General features: G+C 45.5%; 1 protein-coding gene across 1 annotated transcript in view; it reads left to right on the top strand.

The window, feature by feature from the left end:
• RASA2 (RAS p21 protein activator 2) overlaps positions 1-25191 on the top strand; it is a 181015-nt gene that overhangs the window by 59594 nt on the left and 96230 nt on the right. The window contains exons 5-8 of the mRNA XM_075340970.1: positions 10990-11063; positions 13912-13995; positions 14503-14575; positions 16485-16561. Of these exons, the coding sequence (XP_075197085.1) occupies positions 10990-11063; positions 13912-13995; positions 14503-14575; positions 16485-16561 (308 nt within the window). The remainder of the gene's footprint in view (positions 1-10989; positions 11064-13911; positions 13996-14502; positions 14576-16484; positions 16562-25191) is intronic.

Here is a 25191-nt window from a genome sequence, read left to right as displayed (position 1 = left end):
TGTGACACAATACACGAGTGAAGGAGATGTCGCCACATCAGATCCACAGGCGGCATGTAAAAACTTATGCCAAGGATGCGGTGTTTTCGCTGCATCCGTTGCATAGGTTTCACAGCCGGATTGAGCCGCACTGCTCAAACCGGATGTGTGAAAGTAGCCTTAACTTGGGAAGAGCACAGCAATCGGCAGTCCAAAGGCAGATATGTCCAATCGACATATTCCCCGACAATCAGTTGGCTGGTTCCCCCCATACACATTAGAGTCTAGGCCAAACCCGTCGCTGTCTGTAGGTGCGGACATTTTCTGTGACGTGGCAGCGACGTCCCATCGCTGTCGCTGTGTGTGACATCCAGCAACGACCTGGCCCCTGCTGTGAGGTCACTGGTCGTTGCTGAATGTCCTGCTTCATTTTTTGCTCGTTGCTCTCCCGCTGTGAAGCACACATCACTGTGTGTGACAGCGAGAGAGCGACGAACTGCAGCGAGCAGGGAGCCGTCGTCTGGCAGCCTGCGGTAAGCTGTAACCACGGTAAACATCAGGTAACCAAGAAGCCCTTTCCTTGGTTACCCGATATTTACCTTAGTTACTAGCGTCTGCCGCTCTCACTCTGCGGAGTGCAGGGAACAGGGAGCCGGCACTGGCAGCGTGAGAGCGGCGGACGCTAGTAACTAAGGTAAATATCGGGTAACCAAGAGAAGTGCTTTCCTTGGTTACCCGATATTTACCTTAGTTTACGCTTCCACGCGTCGCTGCTGGCTGGGGGCTGGTCACTGGTCGCTGGTGAGATCTGCCTGTTTGACAGCTCACCAGCGACCATGTAACGACGCACCAGTGATCCTGATAAGGTCAGATCGCTGGTTGTGATTGCTGCTGCGTCGCTATGTGTGACACCACCTTTAGTCTGATGAGCATGGGTTCATCAGCCCACCGAAGTCTAATGTGTGTGGGCACCTTCCATCACCAGTAAGAATAACAACATAGTGAGACACAATAGTGGTAACGGTGTTGTGTCCGCGCCGTAGGACCTGCTACAGGACAGACTATCCGGCATCTGATCCGTTGCCCGGCCGGCTCGTATTTCACTAAGTAGACTGTGGGCTAGATAATAAGGAAGCTGGGGGTGAGCGCGGCAGCCACGGGAGGCCTGTACCAGGACCTAGTACAGAAACCTCTGATGGTGTTTACTCTCAGACATGCCCACGCTTGTTTCTAGCTCTGCCCTGACATGTCGGGCTTTTCATTTATGTCTCTTACTATGGGATACTTTAGTTATGTCTGACCTTTTAGACCCGGATCAATATTCAGCCTCCTGCAGACTTGACTCGGACACTTTCGATTCTAATGCTCCTCATTGATATAGATTGACTATATGTATATATTTATATTTTGTTACTTAAATGCATTTATTTGGGGCAAAACATCATTTCTGCAATTCAGTTTCATTAGAAATGTTACATTGTTTTTTCTTTTACAGACTTTGTTTCACTGCACATCCAACTTTGATGTGGTCTGTTTTGATAAATCAGCTGAGAGGAGCTCAGAAAAGGAGAAGATTTACAAATTCTCCCATTTCACCCAGAACAAGCTCACTAATGGGTTCACAGTTAAAGCTGCTTTCACACATCTTGTTTTTGCCGTGCGGCAAAATTCGGTAAAGAACGGATCCGGCGTGTGTTGCTGCCGGATCCGTTCTTTCCCCCCATAGACTTGTATTAGTGCCGGATGGTGCCGCACGGCCTTGTGTTGCATCCGGCTTTTGCCGGATCCGGCGTAAATTGCTGATCCGGCGGCCGGATGGAACTCTCCTTGCAGCGTTTTTTGTCTCCGGCGAAAAACCGTATGGCGCCGGATCCGTGAGTTACAATGAAAGCCTATGGGCACCAGATCCTTCATCATCCGGCATATGACAGAATCCAACGACGGATCTGTTTTTTGAACTGCGTATGTTCAGTATACGTCAAAAAACAGAAGGAACGCATGGAAAAAACTGATGCAACGGATCCGTTTTTTCGCCAGATCCGTTGCATTATTTTTTTTGCCGGATTTTGCCGGACGGCAAAAAAAGGATGTGTGAAAGCAGCCTTACCCATTCTGCAGCCAGCAATAGACAGCACAGTGGCCGTCGAAGGCAAACTACATTTTTTTTTTTTTAAGAAAACCCAATTCCAACAATGATTTTTTTAGCCAAAAATACAAGTATTTAAGTCAGAAAAATTGTTCCCAATGGTGGAAAACCCCGTTAACTGGCCATCACGTTTACAGCTCATTACTTTTGTTACAAGTCCCATCAGAGTGGCCGTTTTCCTACATGCAATCTTTTTGCTATACAGAAACTTGTTAGGTCCGGGTAGATTCAGTATCTCAGCACTACTCCCCTGGTACAGCATTGGAAAGCGCTCAGTTCAGACCAATGGAGTCACCGGGCCGATGGTCTGAGCGGTTTATCTGCAGGAGCACATCACACCCAGGAAGCCAGCAGGCAGGGGAGCGGTGCGCTCCTGAAGAATGAAGCTGAGCGCACCCATTTTATAGATGTTTTTTTTTCAGAGCCTGGCTGATTTCTGGGGAACCAGTCCTGGGACATTCAGGCATCAGTAATGCTCCTCATGGTGGCTCAGTGGTTAGCACTGTTGCTTTGCAGCGCTGGGGTCCTGGGATCAAATAACACCAAGGACAACATCTGCAAAGAGTTTGTAGGTTCTCCCCGTATTTGCGTGGGTTTTCACCACATTCTCCGGTTTCCTCCCACACTGCAAAGACTGAAAGGGAATGTAGATTGTGAGCCTCGATGGGGACAGTGATGATCATGTATGGAATATGCTGGAGCTATTTAACCAAGGCATAATAACTAAATCTGGTTTAAACTAATGTTAATTTTTTTTTAGAATTTTTTTAATCCATAAACAATTAGGTGAAAGCGAGAGTTGATCAATGATATGGATGTTTTGATAATTGTATGCTTTATCACCATTTCACTTTCTTTTGAGCTTCTCGTCTTTCGGTCCTCAAGTAACGCAATGTTTTAGGCCATCGTAAAAGATGTCATTGATGACAAAGAAGCAGATGGAAATTTCTGCAAGGGTTTCAGTGGCCAATACTAGAGGAGAACTTTTACTCGATAGTTCAATATATTTTATATTGTATTTATATTGTACTCTCCCATGTAAAAGGTTACCAACCGGGAGGACCCCATACTCTTATACCGCTATATACCCTCTTATACCGCTATATACCCCCTTATACCGCTATATACCCCCTTGGACCGCTATATACCCCCTTAGACCGCTATATACCCCCTTAGACCGCTATATACCCACTTAGACCGCTATATACCCCCGTAGACCGCTATAAACCCCCTTAGACCGCTATATACCCCCTTAGACCGCTATATACCCCCTTAGACCGCTATATACCCCCTTAGACCGCTATATACCCCCTTAGACCGCTATATACCCCCTTAGACCGTTATATACCCCCTTAGACCGCTATATACCCCCTTAGACCGCTATATACCCCCTTAGACCGCTATATACCCCCTTAGACCGCTATATACCCCCTTAGACCGCTATATACCCCCTTAGACCGCTATATACCCCCTTAGACCGCTATATACCCCCTTAGACCGCTATATACCCCCTTAGACCGCTATATACCCCCTTAGACCGCTATATACCCCCTTAGACCGCTATATACCCCCTTAGACCGCTATATACCCCCTTAGACCGCTATATACCCCCTTAGACCGCTATATACCCCCTTAGACCGCTATATACCCCCTTAGACCGCTATATACCCCCTTAGACCGCTATATACCCCCTTAGACCGCTATATACCCCCTTAGACCGCTATATACCCCCTTAGACCGCTATATACCCCCTTAGACCGCTATATACCCCCTTAGACCGCTATATACCCCCTTATACTGCCAAATACTCCCTTATATCGCTATATACTCCCCTATACCACTACATTTCCCTCCCTATACTGCTACATTTCCCTCCCTATACTGCTACATTCTCCCCTATACTGCTACATTCTCCCCCATACTGCTACATTCTCCCCCATACTGCTACATTCTCCCCCATACTGCTACATTCTCCCCCATACTGCTATATTCCCCCCCATACTGCTATATTCCCCCCCATACTGCTACATTTCCCCCCCATACTGCTACATTTCCCCCCCATACTGCTACATTTCCCCCCCAATACTGCCACATTCCATATATATATATATATATATATATATATATATATATATATATATATATATATATATATATATATATATATATATATATATATATATATATATATATATATATATATATATATATATATATATATATTGGGGGGTATAATATATACAAACACACACACACACACGCGCGCTTCGCCACCTGATCACTTTTTTTTTTTTAGTGTCTCACAAAGACATGGCGGTCGGTACCAAAAGTCTCTCATTAGTACTCATCAGACCAATGCCCAGTCCTTGTGTTATTTACCCCCAAAAAAGTATCTTCTTGTTTGTAGTTCTCATTAGTGGCTGCTTTGCAGCAATTTAACTTTAAAGGCTCACTTCCGCAGTCTCCTCTGGACAGTTAATGTTGAGATTTGTCTACTACTTGATGTCTGTGCATCATTTATGAGAGCTGTTCTCTGAAGTGCTGTCAATTTGCAGTTTTTGAGGCTGGTAACTGATGATGCAGCAGAGGTAATTCTTCATCTTCCTTTCCTGGAGCAGAGCGCCACAAGCAGGAGCGATGCTGGGTGTGCTGAGCGGTGAAACTCCGCCCACAGCCCAGTCACTCAGGAAGACTGGAGCCTACATCGGTGATGTCAGGTCAACTGGAAATTGACCTGACCTCACCGGATCCCAGAAGTCACAGAACCCGGGGAGGGTGGGGGTGTCACGCAATGGGGAAGGGCGGACCGCGATAGCGCCGCTTAGAGGCTGAATTGGCAACACAAGGTATTGTGTTTTACAGAGATGTGTTCACTACTGCAGAGCAGTGAACCACCTCTTTAAGCTGTCATTTGAGTAAAGGGGGGGGGGCGACTTTGAGGAAACTTAAGATTTAAGTCTAAGTGTACACGGAGCATCTTTTGATGCATCTTTGGTGTGTTTTTGACACCACAAAGATGCACCTAAATGCATGCATTTCCTTCCCCCAGTAAAGTATGAGATTTCTATTTTGCTGTCCACACTGGGCATCTTTTGTTGGCTGCATCTTGGCTGCGTTTTTGAAGATGCAGCATGTCAGTTATTTCTGCATTTTTGCAGCGTTTTGGAGACCTTCCAGTCAATAGATTTGACTTAAAAATGCATTGGGTTTTTGCCGTGATGCTTTTTTGTTGCATTTTTGATGCTCCCAAGATGCACTGGCAAAAAGATGCCACGTGTGAACATAGCCTAAAGCAGACCTGGGCAAGGGGCGGCCCGCGGGCCACATCCGGCCCGCCTACTCTCTGTGACCGGCCCGCCCGTCTTCAGCCGGTGCAGTGGAGCCGGGCTGCAGCGTTCCGAGCAGGGAGAGATCCTGTGCAGGTCTGCACAGTAAGTGCAGGCAGCGGAACGCAGGAGTCTTTCCTCTGTTCCCTGCCGGCACTAATTGTCAGTGACACACGCGCGCGCTCTGACGTTGTCAGTATTGCGCTGCGTGTGTCATTTTAAAAGTTCCCGCCCGCACTGCAGGAGAAGGAGCAGCACAGCAGACAGAATAATTCTTGCTGCAGGACCTGCGATGACGTCACGCCCATGTGACTGTGTGGGAGGAGACACAGGATGCCGGGCAGAAAGCAAAGATACTGAATCCTGACGGAGATGTGGACACATGATGACTGGTAATGAGAAAAGAGGGGACATGAGAGGGAGGGGGCTGCAGGGTGAGGGGCATATGAGGGAAGATGGAGTTGCAGGGTGAGTGCATATGTGGGAAGATGGAGCTGCAGGGTGAGTGCATATGTGGGAAGATGGAGCTGCAGGGTGAGTGCATATGAGGGAAGATGGAGTTGCAGGGTGAGTGGCATATGAGGGAAGATGGAGCTGCAGGATGAGTGGTATATGAGGGAAGATGGAGCTGCAGGGTGAGCGGCATATGAGGGAAGATGGAGTTGCAGGGTGAGTGGCATATGAGGGAAGATGGAGTTGCAGGGTGAGCGGCATATGAGGGAAGATGGAGTTGCAGGGTGAGTGGCATATGAGGGAAGATGGAGCTGCAAGGTGAGTGGTATATGAGGGAAGATGGAGTTGCAGGGTGAGTGGCATATGTGGGAAGATGGAGTTGCAGGGTGAGTGGCATATGTGGGAAGATGGAGTTGCAGGGTGAGTGGCATATGTGGGAAGATGGAGTTGCAGGGTGAGTGGCATATGAGGGAAGATGGAGTTGCAGGGTGAGCGGCATATGAGGGAAGATGGAGTTGCAGGGTGAGTGGCATAAGAGGGAAGATGGAGTTGCAGGGTGAGTGGCATATGAGGGCTGCAGACTGACAGAAGGATGTGAAGGGGTGCAGAGTGTTTGAAAGGGGTAAGTTGGTGTACAGGCAGGGTGAGATATGTGGGCAGGGTGTGTGACATATCGTGGTGTAGTTTGTGTGATCTGGGGGGTGCAAGCTGTATGGGGAGCAGTGTGTCTGAGATATGGGGGTGCAGGTTGTATGGGGAGCAGGGTGTGTGAGATATGGGGGTGCAGGTTGTATGGGGAGCAGGGTGTGTGACATATGGGGGTGTAGTGTATGTGATATGGGGGTGCAGGCTGTATGGGGTGTAGTGTGTGTGATATGGGGGTGCAGGCTGTATGGGGAGCAGGGTGTGTGACATATGGGGGTGTAGTATATTACAGCTGTGCTATATGGAGGTGTATATAGTGGTGTAGTATATGGGGGGTATAGTGATGTAGTATATTACAGGTGTGCTATATGGAGGTGTATATTACAGGTGTGCTATATGGAGGTGTAGTATATTACAGGTGTGCTATATGGAGGTGTAGTATATTACAGGTGTGCTATATAGGGGTGTAGTGATGTAGTATATTACAGGTGTACTATATGGGGGTGTACTATATTAGTATATGGGGTGTAGTGATGTAGTATATTACAGGTGTGCTATATGGAGGTGTAGTATATTACAGGTGTGCTATATGGAGGTGTAGAATATTACAGGTGTACTATATGGGGGTGTACTATATTACAGGTGTAGTATATGGGGTGTAGTGATGTAGTATATTACAGGTGTATATAGGGGTGTAGTATATTACAGGTGTACTATATGGAGGTGTAGTATATTACAGGTGTACTATATGGAGTTGTACAGTTAGGTCCAGAAATATTTGGACAGTGACACAATTTTCGCGAGTTGGGCTCTGCATGCCACCACATTGGATTTGAAATGAAACCTCTACAACAGAATTCAAGTGCAGATTGTAACGTTTAATTTGAAGGTTTGAACAAAAATATCTGATAGAAATTGTAGGAATTGTACACATTTCTTTACAAACACTCCACATTTTAGGAGGTCAAAAGTAATTGGACAAATAAACCAAACCCAAACAAAATATTTTTATTTTCAATATTTTGTTGCGAATCCTTTGGAGGCAATCACTGCCTTAAGTCTGGAACCCATGGACATCACCAAACGCTGGGTTTGCTCCTTCTTAATGCTTTGCCAGGCCTTTACAGCCGCAGCCTTCAGGTCTTGCTTGTTTGTGGGTCTTTCCGTCTTAAGTCTGGATTTGAGCAAGTGAAATGCATGCTCAATTGGGTTAAGATCTGGTGATTGACTTGGCCATTGCAGAATGTTCCACTTTTTTGCACTCATGAACTCCTGGGTAGCTTTGGCTGTATGCTTGGGGTCATTGTCCATGTGTACTATGAAGCGCCGTCCGATCAACTTTGCGGCATTTGGCTGAATCTGGGCTGAAAGTATATCCCGGTACACTTCAGAATTCATCCGGCTACTCTTGTCTGCTGTTATGTCATCAATAAACACAAGTGACCCAGTGCCATTGAAAGCCATGCATGCCCATGCCATCACGTTGCCTCCACCATGTTTTACAGAGGATGTGGTGTGCCTTGGATCATGTGCCGTTCCCTTTCTTCTCCAAACTTTTTTTCTTCCCATCATTCTGGTACAGGTTGATCTTTGTCTCATCTGTCCATAGAATACTTTTCCAGAACTGAGCTGGCTTCATGAGGTGTTTTTCAGCAAATTTAACTCTGGCCTGTCTATTTTTGGAATTGATGAATGGTTTGCATCTAGATGTGAACCCTTTTGTATTTACTTTCATTGAGTCTTCTCTTTACTGTTGACTTAGAGACAGATACACCTACTTCACTGAGAGTGTTCTGGACTTCAGTTGATGTTGTGAACGGGTTCTTCTTCACCAAAGAAAGTATGCGGCGATCATCCACCACTGTTGTCATCCGTGGACGCCCAGGCCTTTTTGAGTTCCCAAGCTCACCAGTCAATTCCTTTTTTCTCAGAATGTACCCGACTGTTGATTTTGCTACTCCAAGCATGTCTGCTATCTCTCTGATGGATTTTTTCTTTTTTTCAGCCTCAGGATGTTCTGCTTCACCTCAATTGAGAGTTCCTTAGACCGCATGTTGTCTGGTCACAACAACAGCTTCCAAATGCAAAACCACACACCTGTAATCAACCCCAGACCTTTTAACTACTTAATTGATTACAGGTTAACGAGGGAGACGCCTTCAGAGTTAATTGCAGCCCTTAGAGTCCCTTGTCCAATTACTTTTGGTCCCTTGAAAAAGAGGAGGCTATGCATTACAGAGCTATGATTCCTAAACCCTTTCTCCGATTTGGATGTGAAAACTCTCATATTGCAGCTGGGAGTGTTCAGCCCATATTATATATATAATTGTATTTCTGAACATGTTTTTGTAAACAGCTAAAATAACAAAACTTGTGTCACTGTCCAAATATTTCTGGACCTAACTGTATATTACAGGTGTGCTATATGGAGGTGTAGTATATTACAGGTGTGCTATATGGAGGTGTATATTACAGGTGTGCTATATAGGGGTGTACTATATTACAGGTGTAGTATATGGGGTGTAGTGATGTAGTATATTACAGGTGTACTTTATGGAGGTGTAGTATATTACAGGTGTACTATATGGAGGTGTAGTATATTACAGGTGTGCTATATGGAGGTGTAGTATATTACAGGTGTGCTATATGGAGGTGTAGTATATTACAGGTGTGCTATATGGAGGTGTAGTATATTACAGGTGTGCTATATGGAGGTGTAGTATATTACAGGTGTGCTATATGGAGGTGTAGTATATTACAGGTGTGCTATATGGAGGTGTACTATATTACAGGTGTATATGGGGTGTAGTGATGTAGTATATTACAGGTGTAGTATATAGGGGTGTAATGATGTAGTATATCGGAGGTGTATTATATAGTGGTGCAGTATAATACAGGTGTATATGGGGGTGTAGTATATTACAGGTATATGGAGGGAGTGTAGTATAATACAGGTATAGTATATAGGGGTGTAGTGATGTAGTTTATTACAGGTGTAGTATATGGAGGGGGTGTAGTGATGTAGTATATTGGGTAGACCTGAGGTAATTATATTAGTCCGGCCCTCTAAACCAATCCCAATTTCTTATGCGGCCCCATGGGAAAATTAATTGTCCACCCCTGGCCTAAAGGCTACTTTACACACTGCGATATCGGTCCCGATATCGCTAGTGTGGGTACCCGCCCCCATCTGTTGCGCGACACGGGCAAATCGCTGCCCATGCCGCACAACATCACCCAGAGCCGTCACACATACTTACCTGTCCGGCGACGTCGCTGTGACCGGCGAACCGCCTCCTTTCTAAGGGGGCGGTCCGTGCGGCGTCACAGCGACGTCACTGAAGCGTCACTGAACCGCCGCCCAATAGCAGCGGAGGGGCGGAGATGAGCGGGACGTAACATCCCGCCCACCTCCTTCCCTCTGCATAGCAGCCAGGAGGCAGGTAAGGAGAGCTTCCTGTTTCCTGCGGTGTCACACGCAGCGATGTGTGCTGCTTTAGGAACGAGGAACAACTTCGTTACTGTTGCAGTAACGATTTTTAAGAATGGACCCCCATGTCGCCAATTAGCGATTTTGCACGTTTTTTCAACGATGCAAAATTGCTTATCGGTGTCACACGCAACGGCATCGCTAATGCGGCCGGATGTGCGTCACAAATTCCGTGACCCCAACAACTCCACATTAGCGATGTCGCAGCGTGTAAAGCCCCCTTTACACATATTCTGATTTATGGTTTGTTTACTCCTTGTTTCCGTGTGTGTTCATTTGTGGTTTGCTGCCTTTAGTCTGATTTTACTATGTGCACATTCCAATAAAAGCAAGGGAAACCATTTCATTAACAAGTGTTTCCAGACTTTTGTCTGTTACTGTATGTATCAAGTCTTTATTTTTATATAGCGCTAACATATTCCGCAGCGCTTTACATACATCAGGAACACTGTCCCCAATGGGGCTCACAATCTAAAGTCCCTATCTGTATGTCTTTGTAGTGTGGGAGGAAACCGGAGTACCCGGAGGAAACCCACGCAAACACGGGGAGAACATACAAACTCCTTGCAGATGGTGTCCTTGGTGGGATTTGAACCCAGGACCCCAGCGCTGCAAGACTGCAGTGCTAACCACTGAGCCACTGTGCCGCCCACCATGTATCAAACCTTTGTAAACTTGCCTGATGATGAGTCCATTGTGCTTTGTTAGCTTTTAAAGGTATCGCTCCTAATAATTTGTTGCCATTTTGCAATGCAAACAAAAAGAGCGCAGGCGTTTGTAACATCTCAGTGCGGTCTGTTCCCCGCCTGCAGTCATGCTCTAGATCTTTTCCCATTAATGCATTATCCTTCTCTCCGTAATCCTTCCCCATCATGTGTCATTTCACTGTGACTTTTGAGCTGTGAGATGTCGGTGTGCGGTGCCTGACATATAATTGTTGTGTCTCGCAGGGAAAGCTCCACCTGGAGCTGAAGCTAAATGAGCTGATTACTGACAATGGATCGGTGCAGCAGCTCATGGTACAGTAAGTATATCTGGGCGGATTGTGCACATGTGCAGTGAGCAATGCTCGGTGGTCAGTGTGACCGGCTCTGAAAGCCACCAGGACACTTCCTTTTTTCCGTGACTCGCGCAGAGAGGAAGCGTAGGCGGCTGCACAGAGGCTTTGAATAAATACAAATTCCAGTTAACCTCTTCTGCCAGCCTGCCAGGGATGAAGAATGCCACAAACTCACCGGCTGTATAAACCTTATGCAAACAGCAGGGCCGCGTCTCATAAAAGACAGCCATTATGCCTCTATGTATTTTACATGTTACTGCTTGAGATAATCTTTTTACTGGATTTCTTGACAAATTCTCTAATTATTTGTATCTTATCGGTGCTGAATGTGAATCCTAGGGGGCTTTTTACATACGATTCTACTCTCTGAAACCCCAATAGTGGTCATGTTGTGCAATTTTAGAGCCCAGACTCTAAAGGGTTATTCCATCTCTAAGATCCTATCCCAATATGTAGTAGGTGTAATAATAATAATATTATGCCGGCTCTAAAACCTCTCCGAGCTGCACCAGTCCTCTGGAATGCTCTACCCCAAGAAATTAGGATGATCTACAACTTGTACAACTTCAGACGCTTCTTAAAAACATCTTTTTATGGTGGCCCATCACCCTCCCTAATATCAGAACATTAATCTCCCTCAAACTCCACCGTAGCCAAAGCATTACAAAGATTGGCTGGTGAGTGGCTCATGCAGCCTTTTATCTATCCCCCATTTTTTGGAGATGGCTGGACCATCATTGTAAATAAGCACCTGTACCTTATGTCACTCTCACCCTCTTACGAGCACAGTTGTCTTTTTTTTTTTTTTTTTGCTTTAATTATTGTATCTTCTATAAGGGTTTCTTATGTTTGTATATGAACCTCGGAATTTTAAAGCGCTGTGGAATATGTTGGCGCTATAGAAATAAAAATTATTATTATTAGCAAATATCTCCAATTAGAAATGTAGTATAGTTCTCCTGATATAGTCATGTCTGTTACCTAATGTGCAGGGCATTGCAGCTTAGGTGTCCATGGTTACTACCACAGTTATTTGCTTGTGGTCGTAACCATGGATACCTAAGCTGCAATGCCCTGCACATGGGGTAAGAGACATTGCTATATCAGGAGAACTATACTACATTACTAACTGAAGATATTTGCTAATAATAATAATAATAATTAGCAAATATCTCCAATTAGTAATGTAGTATAGTTCTCCTGATATAGCTATGTCTCTTACCTCATGTGCAGGGTATTGCAGCTTAGGTGTCCATGGTTACGACCACAAGCATCTAACTAACTGTGGTCGTAACCATGGACACCTAAGCTGCAATGCCCTGCACATGAGGGAAGAGATCAGAAGAACTATACTACATTACTAATTGGAGATATTTGCTAATATTATTATTACTACACCTACTATCTATTGGGTAGGATGTTGAAGATGAGAATACCCCTTTGAATCTCACCCCTATACTGTACTGTTTCAGCCAGCGTGATGCACACCTCTGTAAGCCACTTACTGGTGCAGTTATGCTATGACTAAATATACATTATTTTACTCTCCATTGACTCTAACGTCCTCATTAGATCTGCCTGTGTAAGGCTACTTTCACACTGCGTTTTTACTTGATTTCAGTGGTCCCGTCGGAGCATCTGTCCGAACCTCCCCTCCCCCCACTCCGCAAAACATGTTTCGGACGCATGCGCTGACACGGGCCATTGACTATTATGGAGCAGGCTCCGTTAGCGTGTGCTCTGTCTTGCACCATTTTTGTACATATACGTTTTCTGCAGGCGGACACCTGAACGTAGTTGACTATGTCAATGGCCCTGGTTCGGACGGATGCCCCGACGGGACCACTGAACGTAAGTAAAAACGCAGTGTGTAAGGGGCCTTATACTATTTTTAAAAGCAAAAATGGCACCTAGTGGGTCAGTCCGTTTTAGATTGGATCTATATGAATGTTAGTCTTTTATACGAGTATGTGGCCCCCTGAAAAATAGAGCCACTGACGTTCATCCTGTTATACATATTTTTAAAGGGAACCTGCCACCTAATTTATTAATGCAACCTATGATGTGAGCAGAAGAGGATCAGGGCTGAGTGATTGCAGTCAGGTATATTTTTCTCTGAAATGCTTCAGTGTTTCAGATGAGTAGTATTTTATGGGTCTGGCCGGGGACCATGGCCGGAGGCGACACTAGTGCGGTCCCCCCTGGCCATCTCCTCCCAGCACTGCTGCAGGTGACTGACAGGTTTGTCACTATGCAAGACAAAAGTCAATCATTGCCAGCAGCGCTGGAAGGAGCCGGACCTTTAAAGTATTTTTTTTCTGAAACCATGAATCATTTCAGTGGCTGCAATCGTGCACTCAGGATCCGCTTCAGGCTGCCAGCTGTTTTTGCAACATATCAGGTGACTGGTAATTGTCTTTCCAAGTGAACTTACAGCAGAATGTTCTCTAGCGCCTCTCTCCTCCTCTCCTCCCCTCTCCATAGACTTTTATGAGCAGCAACCACCATCTCCCCTCTCCATAGACTTTTATGAGCAGCAACCACCATCTCCTATCTCTGTAATGTGAAAGTCTGCCTTCACCGAATACAGATTTAGCCCATGAATTGACAGAACGATCAGTACAGCAAAAAGGGGGAGGGGGGAATAAAAATCAGATTTCTCTATTAAGATATATTGAAAAATTTCATGAGAAAACCCCTTTAATGCACCTTTTTAAATTGTTTTGATATTGAATATATATCTGAAGATCCTTTAATTCACTTCTGTATGGATCCATCCAAAGGCATGACCGTATTTTTTCTTCTCTTTCAGTATTGTAGAATGTGAGGGGCTGCCTCTGGTGAACGGGCAGAGCTGCGACCCATATGCCTCTGTGTCTCTCGTTGGCCCATCTAGGTAAATACCATTCTAAGAGGTTTCTTTTGTACTGTAAAAGGTCACGTCCAGAGGAACTTAATTTCAGTCAGTGTGTTGTCGGGCAGAGATCCTGACTCCAGTGATGTGCCACTTACTGGACTGCTCATTATAGTTTTGATAAACAGTACCTTGGTTATGCTTGTGCACGTCAATAAAATACTGATTGGTTACCTGGGTTCCTGTGAGACTGGCCGTAGTGTGCATGTCTAAGGGAATAAAATGTAAACGGCCCAGAAATATTAACATAATGGAAGAAAGCCAAACCAGGCTTCATCCACATATGCATTGGAGGCTCATTTCTGAGTCTTTGTCACATTTTCAGTCATTTTTACCAGAAAAAAAGTAGCTGTAAAATGACAGCCACCATGATGGACGACTGCGGGGCCCCTGTTATAGGCAATTTGCTTAGCAATACCGATTGGGTGATGGCTTGTGAAGCTTATTTCTTTTATGTGTTGACGAGCTATGTGACTCCTTGTCTTTTAGAAATGACCAAAAGAAAACCAAAGTGAAGAAGAAAACGAGTAATCCACAATTTAACGAAAAATTCTACTTCGAGGTGAATGAAGATGGCATTTTTATCATATGAATAGTGATGAGCGGGCACTACCATGCTCCGGTGCTCGATACTTGTAACTAGTGATGAGTGAGCACTACCATGCTCCGGTGCTCGATACTTGTAACTAGTGATGAGTGAGCACTACCATGCTCCGGTGCTCGATACTCGTAACTAGTGATGAGTGGGCACTACCATGCTCGTGTGCTCTGTACTCGTAACTAGTGATGATAAGCACTGCTATGCTCGGGTGCTCGGTACTCGTTAAGAGCAGTTGGATGCTCAGATGGACGCGACTCGAGCATTTGAGTATAATGGAATGGGGGACTCAAGTATTTTTCTAGGAAATCTTTATGAAAAATGCGTGAGCTTTCTATTGACTTCCATTATACTTGGGTACTCGAGCCATGTCCATCTGAGCATCTAACTGCTGGTTACGAGCACCTGAGCATGGTAGTGCCCGCTCATCACTAGTTACGAGTACTGAGCACCTGAGCATGGTAGTGTTCACTCATCACTAGCTACGAGTACAGAGCACCTGAGCATGGTAGTGCGCATTCATCTCTAGTTACGAGTACTGAGCACCCGAGCATGGTAGTGCGCATTCATCTCTAGTTACGAGTACTGAGCACCCGAGCATGGTAGTGCGCATTCATCACTAGTTACGAGTACTGAGCACCCGAGCATGGTAGTGCGCATTCATCACTAGTTACGAGTACTGAGCACCCGAGCATGGTAGTGCGCATTCATCACTAGCTACGAGTACAGAGCGCCTGAGCATGGTAGTGCGCATTCATCTCTAGTTACGAGTACTGAGCACCTGAGCATGGTAGTGTTCACTCATCACTAGCTACGAGTACAGAGCACCTGAGCATGGTAGTGCGCATTCATCTCTAGTTACGAGTACTGAGCACCCGAGCATGGTAGTGCGCATTCATCTCTAGTTACGAGTACTGAGCACCCGAGCATGGTAGTGCGCATTCATCACTAGTTACGAGTACTGAGCACCCGAGCATGGTAGTGCGCATTCATCACTAGTTACGAGTACTGAGCACCCGAGCATGGTAGTGCGCATTCATCACTAGTTACGAGTACTGAGCACCTGAGCCATGGTAGTGCGCATTCATCACTAGTTATGAGTACAGAGCACCTGAGCATGGTAGTGCCCGCTCCTCACTAGTTACGAGTACTGAGCACCTGAGCATGGTAGTGCGCATTCATCACTAGTTATGAGTACAGAGCACCTGAGCATGGCAGTGCCCGCTCATCACTAGTTACGAATACAAAGCACCCGAGCATGGTAGTGCCCGCTCATCACTAGTTACGAGTACAGAGCACCTGAGCATGGCAGTGCCGCTCATCACTAGTTACGAGTACCGAGCATGGTAGTGCTCACTCATCACTAGCTACGAGTACAGAGCACCCGAGCATGGTAGTGCCCGCTCATCACTAGTTACGAGTACAGAGCACCTGAGCATGGCAGTGCCGCTCATCACTAGTTACGAGTACAGAGCACCCGAGCATGGTAGTGTCCGCTCATCACTAGTTACGAGTACAGAGCACCTGAGCATGGCAGTGCCCGCTCATCACTAGATACGAGTACTCAGCACCCGAGCATGGTAGTGCTCACGTATCACTACATACTAATTCAGTGTGTTCTTGCAGTGATTTTTTTTTTATATATAGCATTTGACGTTCTACTCCTAATTGGTAGTCTATATATATTATCATGGAGCAGATTCCCATCGTAGCATATTTCCGCACTCTATAAGTATGGCGTATAAAGGTCATTCTGTATTTCCTAGGATCTTCTTCCTCACCTTTTCTCTGCAGGACAGTGCTGTGTTCCTGAGACTTCGATATAGACCATATCCAGTAAAACAAAAAAAGTTTTTTTGTTTTTTCTTTCTAGGTGACAAGGTCAAGCAGTTACACTAAGAAATCCCAGTTTCAAGTAGAGGAAGAAGATATTGAGAAACTTGAAGTAAGGTTTGTAGTCCACATTTTCTTTACTTTTACACCAAATCTGGATTGTCCTCCTGTGTCAGGACGTGAAATCTATATAGATGCGTGAGCCGCTCCCTGTGACGCTCCCAGTCCTCACATTTGTGTCCTCACTGACATTTCCCATTGCTGATACGTTTTTAGGAGTGAGGTCCCTTCTCACATCTCGTTTCTGGTTTCTGCCCGGTGTATATGCTTGAATATCCAAAGAAAGTATTCAGGTATATTCCTATATGTATGCATTCATTTACTTAAAGGAAACCTGTGCTGGGGAGGACACAGAGGAGGCCCCTGTGCAAGAAACGTATATGGGCCCTTCACAGTTTAATATTGCGTGTGTGACAGAAGATGTGTGCTGAATTCATGGAAATGAGTCCTGGTACCTTGCTCCTGTCTATCAATATTAACAAAAAAAGTCCTATCTCCCTGCAGCCTTTCGCTTCCGGTCATCGAGATGTCTCCAGAGCCACAATCAGTCACTGTTCAGTACTCGGTGAGCGTGCCATAATCAGGCCCCTGCTCCTTGATTGACATCCTGCTCTTCAGTGTTTGTGTAGAGCTGGGACCTGATTACTACACGCTCACCGAGTAGTGAGCGCTGACTGATCACTGCCCCATTACCGTCCTGGTAACTCAAAGCAAGCGGCTGCAGCGAGAATAAAGCCTCATTTTCTCCCTGCAGCTGCACGTCTCTTTGGTCACCTGCACATGCTTAAGGCTATGTGCGCACGTAGCGTTCTGCCCTGCAGAAATTTCTGCAGCGATTTGAACAGCACACGTGCGCTTCAAATCGCTGCTGAAAGAGTCTGTAATGAATCTTAGTGTAGCCCCTCCCATAGACAGAGCGGGCGCTGCATGCAGAGCGCAGGAAAGAAGTGACATGTCACTTCCTAGAACGCGCGCTTCGGGCAGCAGCCGAAGCGCTGCGCTCTAATACGCCACGTGCACACGTCTCCTGCATAATCTTCATAGATTGTGCAGGGGACGCAGGACGCATGCAGTTACGCTGCGGTGCAGATCACAGCGTAACTGCATGCAAATACGCAACGTGCGCACATAGCCTAAAACTGTATTCGACTGCAGAGTACCACTGTGACTGCAGGTAAATTAATATTATTATTATTATTATTTATTATTATAGCGCCATCAATTCCATGGCGCTTTACATGTGAAAGGGGTGTACATAATAGGGACAAGTACAATAATCATAAACAGTACAAGACACAGACTGGTACAGGAGGATAGATGACCCTGCCTGCGTGGGCTCACAGTCTACAAGGAATAGGTGAGGATACAGTAGGTGAGGGTAGAGCTGGTCATGCGGTGCTATATCAGACTGCGGGTTACGGCAGGTTGTAGGCTTGTCGGAAGAGGTGGGTCTTCAGGTTCCTTTTGAAGCTTGTCAAGGCAGGCGAGAGTCTGATATGTTGTGGCAAAGCATTCCAGAATATGGGGGAGGCACGGGAGAAATCTTGGATGCGATGGTGGGAAGAGGAGGTGAGAGGGGAGTAGAGAAGGAGATCTTGTGAGGATCAAAGTGGTTTCCTTTTTTTGCTGTCAGGTTCCCTTTAAGCGGACCAGACCTTATCATATAGTCTATTGGATCATTATGTCCTCCAAAGAACACTTCTACTCAAAGTATGCTATTTTTTTCATTATAGTCAAAGGGTCAAATATGTGATTGTGGTGCTTCATGTCTGCGTGTGTTAACCCTGTGTAATTCTATCTCCGTTTAGTAGGGGAAAAAAGGAGGTTTTACTGTATGTTACTTGTAAAAATGTACACAGATGTAAAAGTGTATACATTTAACATATTCAGAAACACTCAGCGGCAAAGTATTGTAGTGACAAGTGATTAATGGGTATCTCAGGACCAGAACCCCCACCGATCATCAGGGCATTGCAGGGCTTGTCACGTATTAGGCTAAGTTCACACTTCCGTTGTTTTGCATCAGTCACAATCCGTCGCCTTGAGGAATTACGGTATCCTGCAAAATATTTTGCAGGAATCCTGTTTTTCCCCATAGGCTTCTATTAGTGACGGATTGTGACTGATGATGCTGCGTTGCATCCGCTGCGTTGCGGTCAGTCGTTTTTTAACTGACCGCTGGGCGGGAGCAACGCAGCCTGTAACGTTTTTTGAGCAGTGCGATCTGTAGGATTTTGCTGCGCATGCGCTCTCTGGCTCCCCGCCCCCGTAACCAGGATAACCATCGGGTAACCATGCAATGCGCTTTGGTTAGTCACACACACACTCACACATACTCACTCACTTGTCCCCAGCCCAAGCAACGCATGTGACTGATGCAAAACAACGGAAGTGTGAACTTGGCCTAAGAAGAAACAATAGTGTCGGTACTCCGGGGCGATCTTCACACAGGCACTAATTAATTTGTACCTTTCCACACTCATTGGGTAATTGATTTATACTTTAGATAAGTTAAAGCAGATCTGTCTCCAGATGTAACAATACAAGGTGCTTAGATCTCTCAGACCTTAAGAGGTCGGTATATTTACTTTGAAAATAAATGTAAAAATTGCTGCATAATCCTTTGTGAAAGTTTCCAGCCCAATGTCAAAATGAGCATTTTATAAATAATAAAAGTTCAGTTGTAATTTTAGGATTACTCTGAAATTCTAACAGGCGTTTTAAAAGTAAGTACACCTGTCTCACCCTGTCCAATCTTTAATATGCAGTTTGTATTGTGAAATCTGGCGACAGATCCGTCAGATTGTGACATTTGGATATCGCATCCTACCATTTGTACTGATTTCTTTGTCTCCGTGCTGCTTTCTTACTTGCAGTCTTTTTGTCCCTATTACAGTCCAGTCACGGGATGGTAAGCGGCATGCGTCTGCAGTTTTCTTGTGTGCCTCCAGAAAGTTGTGTGACGTAAAAATCTGATGAACTTTTCCTATAAGGCTCTTTTCCCATTTGGTGTGTGGAGAACATTTAATGCTTTCCTGGTATCTACCGTATGTAAAATGAATCCATTGGCTCCATGCATAGGCCGAAAGTAAAAAAAAGGTTCCTTTTGGCCTCGGACTGGTTTCCTGACACTCGTTGTTGTGTTTGCCATTTTGTAGTCAAATATTGGGGACGGTAGCTTATACACTAAAAGGACAAAAGTATTGGGACACACCTGGTAATCATCGATGGCCTCCCGGTGTATAACATCTGATCTCGGCCATGCCGTCTGCCTTCACTGATATGACAGTTTGTCTCGTTCTAGGTAGTGCACCAAAACCGGTGCCATCCTATAATATAACAAGTCAGATTATGGTATTTCTTCCCTTCTAAATATTCCGCTATCACCTGTGAGTGATATTCTCAGAAAAAGGTAGGGACCTCAGTCACAAAGGGGAGATCATATAGTTATAGAATGAGGGGTCTCCTAATGCTGAGGAACACAGAGTATAACAGTCACCAACGTTCTGCTGACTCCATAACTGCAGAGTCCAAACCTCCTTTGGTATTCCCCTCAGCACAAACATTGCGCCCCCGCCTGGAGACTCATGGCATAGGTTTTCATGGTGGGGGAGTTGCATGCAAGCCTTACTGTCATGCTAGGTACGGAGAAGTACCAAGCGATAGAGAAGGAAAACCCTGTGTCTATTGAAGGGGGAGATGGTGAGCCCTGACCAAACCTACAGCTGGTCCCTGGGGTCCCTCACTAACCTAGATAGGTTCCGCACCTATGTGACGAGCCGGATACCTGACTCGAAGTATCCCTAGTGCTTTACCCTAAATAGGAAATAGGTGGGATGAGCTCTTCATCAACCCCGCTAAACACTAGAGATGACACAGGTGACACAAGGACGACACACAGGGGAAATGCAGGAACTACTTATCCACAGATTACTCAGGTAGAAGTTCAGCCAAGTTCCAACAATAATATGACAAATGAGTACAAGCCACCTGCTTGCAACCAGAGCTAGAATGAACTGAATAATATCACCAGCACCAGTTCAGGGAAGATGGGATTATATAAGCACAAGGGGAATACTGATAATCAGCAGCTGGATGGAAGGAGGGCTCCGATGGGTCTTAAAGGGGAAGAGATGCAAACCCAGCAGGAGAGCTACCTAATATAATGATTAACAACAGCAGGAACAATAGAAAGTCGAGGAGCATTTTGGGAAGCAAAATGCTGTGACCTTCTATTGCCAGAAACCACATGACTGTCAAGTCGCCAGTGACTCACCCATGACAATTAAATGAGAAGTTGAAATGTGTTCTATGATGTGATGCATTGCACTTCTCTGTCAGTCTGATAGCCGAGTCTGGGTTTGGTGAAGGCCAGGAGAATGTTACCTGACAGCATTGTGCCATGTGTACAGTTTGTGGGTCAGTGCTATGAGGAGTTTCTCAGTGGTCGGCCTCTTAGCCTCAGTGAAGGGAAATCCTAATGCTTCAGGATACAAGACAATTTGTAGGATACGTTTGGGGAGGACCCTTTTCTGTTCCCTATTACTGTGCCCTGTGTATAACGCAAGGTCCATAAAGACATGGCTGGAGGAGATTTGTGTGGAATGACCTGACTGGCTGCGCAGAGCCCTGATCTCAGCCCCATCTAACGCCTTTTGGATGAACGGCAATGGAGGTTGTGAGCCTCGTCCAACATCCATATCTGACCTCACAAATGCTCTTGTGCATAAATGGGCAATAAGTCCCTCAGACAACTCCAAAATCTCATGAAAACCCTTCCCAGATGGCAAAAATGGATGAACTTTCTGGCTATGGCTCTAGGATGAGCGGTTATAAAAGCCCCTGGAGGTGGGATGTGAGGTGCCCCAATACTTGTGTCCATGCCGTGTTTACGGGGAGACTTTCCTAACAGTGTAAATTTAGCCTAGGCCTGTGTGCAGTGTCCAGTGACAGGTAATGCATGGGTTTCCGTGTTTTCAGCTGCGTATACGTATGCTCACCCCGATCATCTTTTCCCTATCCTCCGCTCCTGTGTGTAAGGCTATGGTGACACCGGCAGCTCGGTGATAACACTGTTGTGACTGCATGTTATTGCCAGTCTGTGTGGAAACTGCTTTGTAACCTGATCATAGGCGCTTGACAGGCCCCACTTCTGCTATTGAGCAACTTCTTTTCTGAGGGCTGCGTGGGCGCTTGTCACATGCAGCCTTTGTCTTACATGCTAATTTACACCAACAAGATCCTCACGCTAGATTGCTTTGTTTCATTAGCCATACCTGTTTCCTGCTTGCCCTACTCATCAGTTTTTTTTTCTCTATACTGTGATTTTATTTTTCTGCATTGTGGTGGGATTTTCTCTCATAATTTCCTTATTTCAAAGAATTTCATACAGATGTATTGTACGTGTACTAAAATATCGAGATCCTTGCTGATTGCCGTTTGCTTGTAGCAAAATAATATTAACCTAATGTATGGTCTGTTAGGTGGGTTAACCGGGACTTGTGTATTTTTTGTTAAAGGACTAAGAACTTAAAGGTAGGTATTTGCTACCGGCTTCTTCTGCCCGGTGTTGATATCTGCCGGTTCAGACTGCTCCTGCCGGTGATTCTGCTACTTCTTTTGACCTTGCGTCAACAGGGCAACTTCTTCTCTTCCACTTTGGTCTGTTGACGGGACGTCACTGACAATATTTATTTATTTTTTTGTTTTTTTATTTTATGCACTTCTATAGTGCCATTAATTCCACAACACTTTACAGATGTGATTATCTCTGTCCCCATTGGGGCTCACAATCTAAATTTCCTGTCAATATGTGTTTGGTTGTGGGAAGAAAGCGGAGAACTCGCAGAAACCCACACAAATACGGGGAGAACATACAAACTCCTTGCAGATGTTGTCCTTGGTGGGATTTGCTGCCCAATATCAAGGTGATTGACAGCTGGTTACCTATAGTTATGCAGCAGAGAGTCGGCATCAGTGACAACCCATCAACAACGCAAAGTGGAAGAGAAGAAGCTGCTCTGTCTGTGGCCGCTCTGGACCGCCAGAGATCTATACCTGGCAGAACAGGTAGGTAGTTAGCAACAATGTAAGAGTCCTTGATGACCCTTTTAACTTTGCACACAATTAAGTCACCAGGGTAGATAGTTAATAAAACTAACCTGTATATGGGTTGGCCCATCAACAACATATGACTTATGTACAGGATAGATGCTAAATGTGTGATCGCTTGTGGTCCAACCACTGGAACCCCCTCTACCCATGATAAAGAGGGTTCCCAAAATCCCTTTTGTGACTGTAGTACGTGCAACCATTGGTGCTGCACTATCTATAGGAGTGGTGACTGCACATGCTCACTACGGCCTTATTCACAGGGGAATTTAGGCTTCTTGTTCTCAGGATCAGTGGGCGTCTTGGCAGGTAGATCAATCGTGATTATACATTTAACATACAACGTGTGGTAAATTATATTTATGGGACATCACATATACTAAGAGAAGTATAATGAAGGAAAAGTGACCCTGATTCCAACCATGTATCACTTAGGCTACTTTCACACTTGCGTTTTTTTCCTTCAGTCGCAATCCGCCGTTTTGGAAAACAGCGGAATCCGTTAACAGATTCCGCTGCTTCCCATAGACTTGTATGGACAACGGATTGCGACTGATGGACCTGCGTTGCTTCCGTTGGCTGACGCTGCGTTGCTTCCGCCGGGTGGAAGGAACGCAGCATGTAATGTTTTTGAGTAGCGGAATCCTTAGGATTTCGCTGCGCATGCTCTCTCTGGCTCCCTGCACACGTAACCAGGGTAAACTAAGCGCTTTGCTTTTTGCTTAGTTACCCGATATTTACCCTGGCTACGTGTGCAAGGAGCCAGCGCTAAGCAGTGTACGCTGGTAACCAAGGTAAATATCGGGTAACCAAGCAAAGTGCTTTGCTTAGTTACCCGATATTTACCCTGACTACGTGTGCAGGGAGCCCGACACTTCCCTGCTCGGCTCCGCCCCCTCCCGCACTCCACTCCGCATGTACACACACACACACACATACACCTACCTGTCCCCAGCCATGCAGTCCCCAGCACTGACGTCCTCAGCGCCATGGCCCCGCTCGGCTCGCACACATTCTTGGCTGCTGTGTGCGATCAGCTGATCACCCGGCGGCCGGCTGCTGTGAGCGATCAGCTGATCACCCGGCGGCCGGCTGCTGTGGGTGATCAGCTGATCGTTCACAATAGTCTGCCGCCGGTAAAACTGTAAAGAGGGGGAAAAAAAGTAGATTCCGTTGTTTTGTACGATCCGTTGCATCCGTTGTGCCACTATATGCAACGCATGCGTTCAACACAAGTGTGAAACTAGCCTTAGCTTCACAATTGCTTCACACAGTAAACTATGAGAGTTTTTACATTTAGCAGCAGTGAAGGCGATAACGACACCCACACCTGGTTGTGCATGTACAATGCTTATAGACACTGAGCTGCTTATCACAGGAGGGAGCATGTCGGACCAGGGCTCGTACACTGATGTAATCCGAGCAATAATAAGGTCCTTGTGCTAAAACGATCATTGCAAGTAAAGAGCAGTGTCTTTATAAAGAGACACATCTCTGAATTCTGTGTTTTAACCCCTACAGCATGCTGTCCTCATATTACATAGCAAAAACCTGCTGACAGACTCCCTTTGAATATCACTAATAAGTGATGGTCATCTTGCTTCCACTTATGTATCATGGTGCTCTCCATCTGGATGTGGGTGCTGTATCCGGATCACCTCATTTTTCGCCAGATCTGGATGTATCACCGTCAGCCACAAGCTGTGTTGCTAAGCAATAATCCAAACACTTTCTGGCTCCTGATTCTTAAAAAGCAGGGCAAGATAATAATGTGTTATGGTGTCTGCATGCCTTCCTATTGAATGTTTGCAATGGAAAATTCCTGATTTTAACTGGAATTTCCTCCAATGCATTCATCAAAAATTAACATTGGGTAATAAGTTTCTTGGTATGTGTAATTAGCTGTCACAGATTTTTTTTTTAATTTTTATTTTTATTCTAAAGCTCAGCTGATCCCCTATATATAATATAGTTTAACATCTATTGTTCTCATTGCAGTCACCACTAGAGGGAGTTTAGTAGTTTCTCCACATTTAATGTAAAGGGTTTCTGTCACCAGGTTTTCGCTATGTAATCTGAGAGAAGGAGGATGCAGGTACAGAGAGCCTGATTCCAGTGATGTGTTTGCTGCAGTTTTGATAAAACCTCTGTTTTCTCTGCTGCAGATCTCCCAGTTCCCTGAATGCTGGGCGCTCTCTGCCAACGTACAGTGCACTCAGAAAGCTGTCAATCAGTGGTGGGAGGAGGATTGTACAGAGCAGGAAGACTACATGGCACGAGAACTATTTTCTCCAGGAATAATCTTTTACTGATAAAACTGATTTTATTGAAACGGCAACAAGTAGTCCAGGGAGTGACCGATTGCTAGAATCAGGGTTTCTGCCCCTACATCATGGTGCTCCAAAGAATCAATAGCAAAAATTTACCAACAGATTCCATTAAAGGGGGAAGGATTCTTCATTCAGAACTGGTTTGTCCAGGTAGTAAATAACCTGTCAGATTCAGCTCCGTTATTTTAGCCAGGTATGCTTTACTCTGAAGCTCCTGTGCTTTAGAGAAATCATACTTTAATAAGC

Source organism: Anomaloglossus baeobatrachus, chromosome 3 (genome assembly GCF_048569485.1).
Source record: "Anomaloglossus baeobatrachus isolate aAnoBae1 chromosome 3, aAnoBae1.hap1, whole genome shotgun sequence".
Taxonomy (NCBI): Eukaryota; Metazoa; Chordata; class Amphibia; order Anura; family Aromobatidae; genus Anomaloglossus; species Anomaloglossus baeobatrachus.
This window is presented reverse-complemented; position numbering and strand designations above follow the sequence as displayed.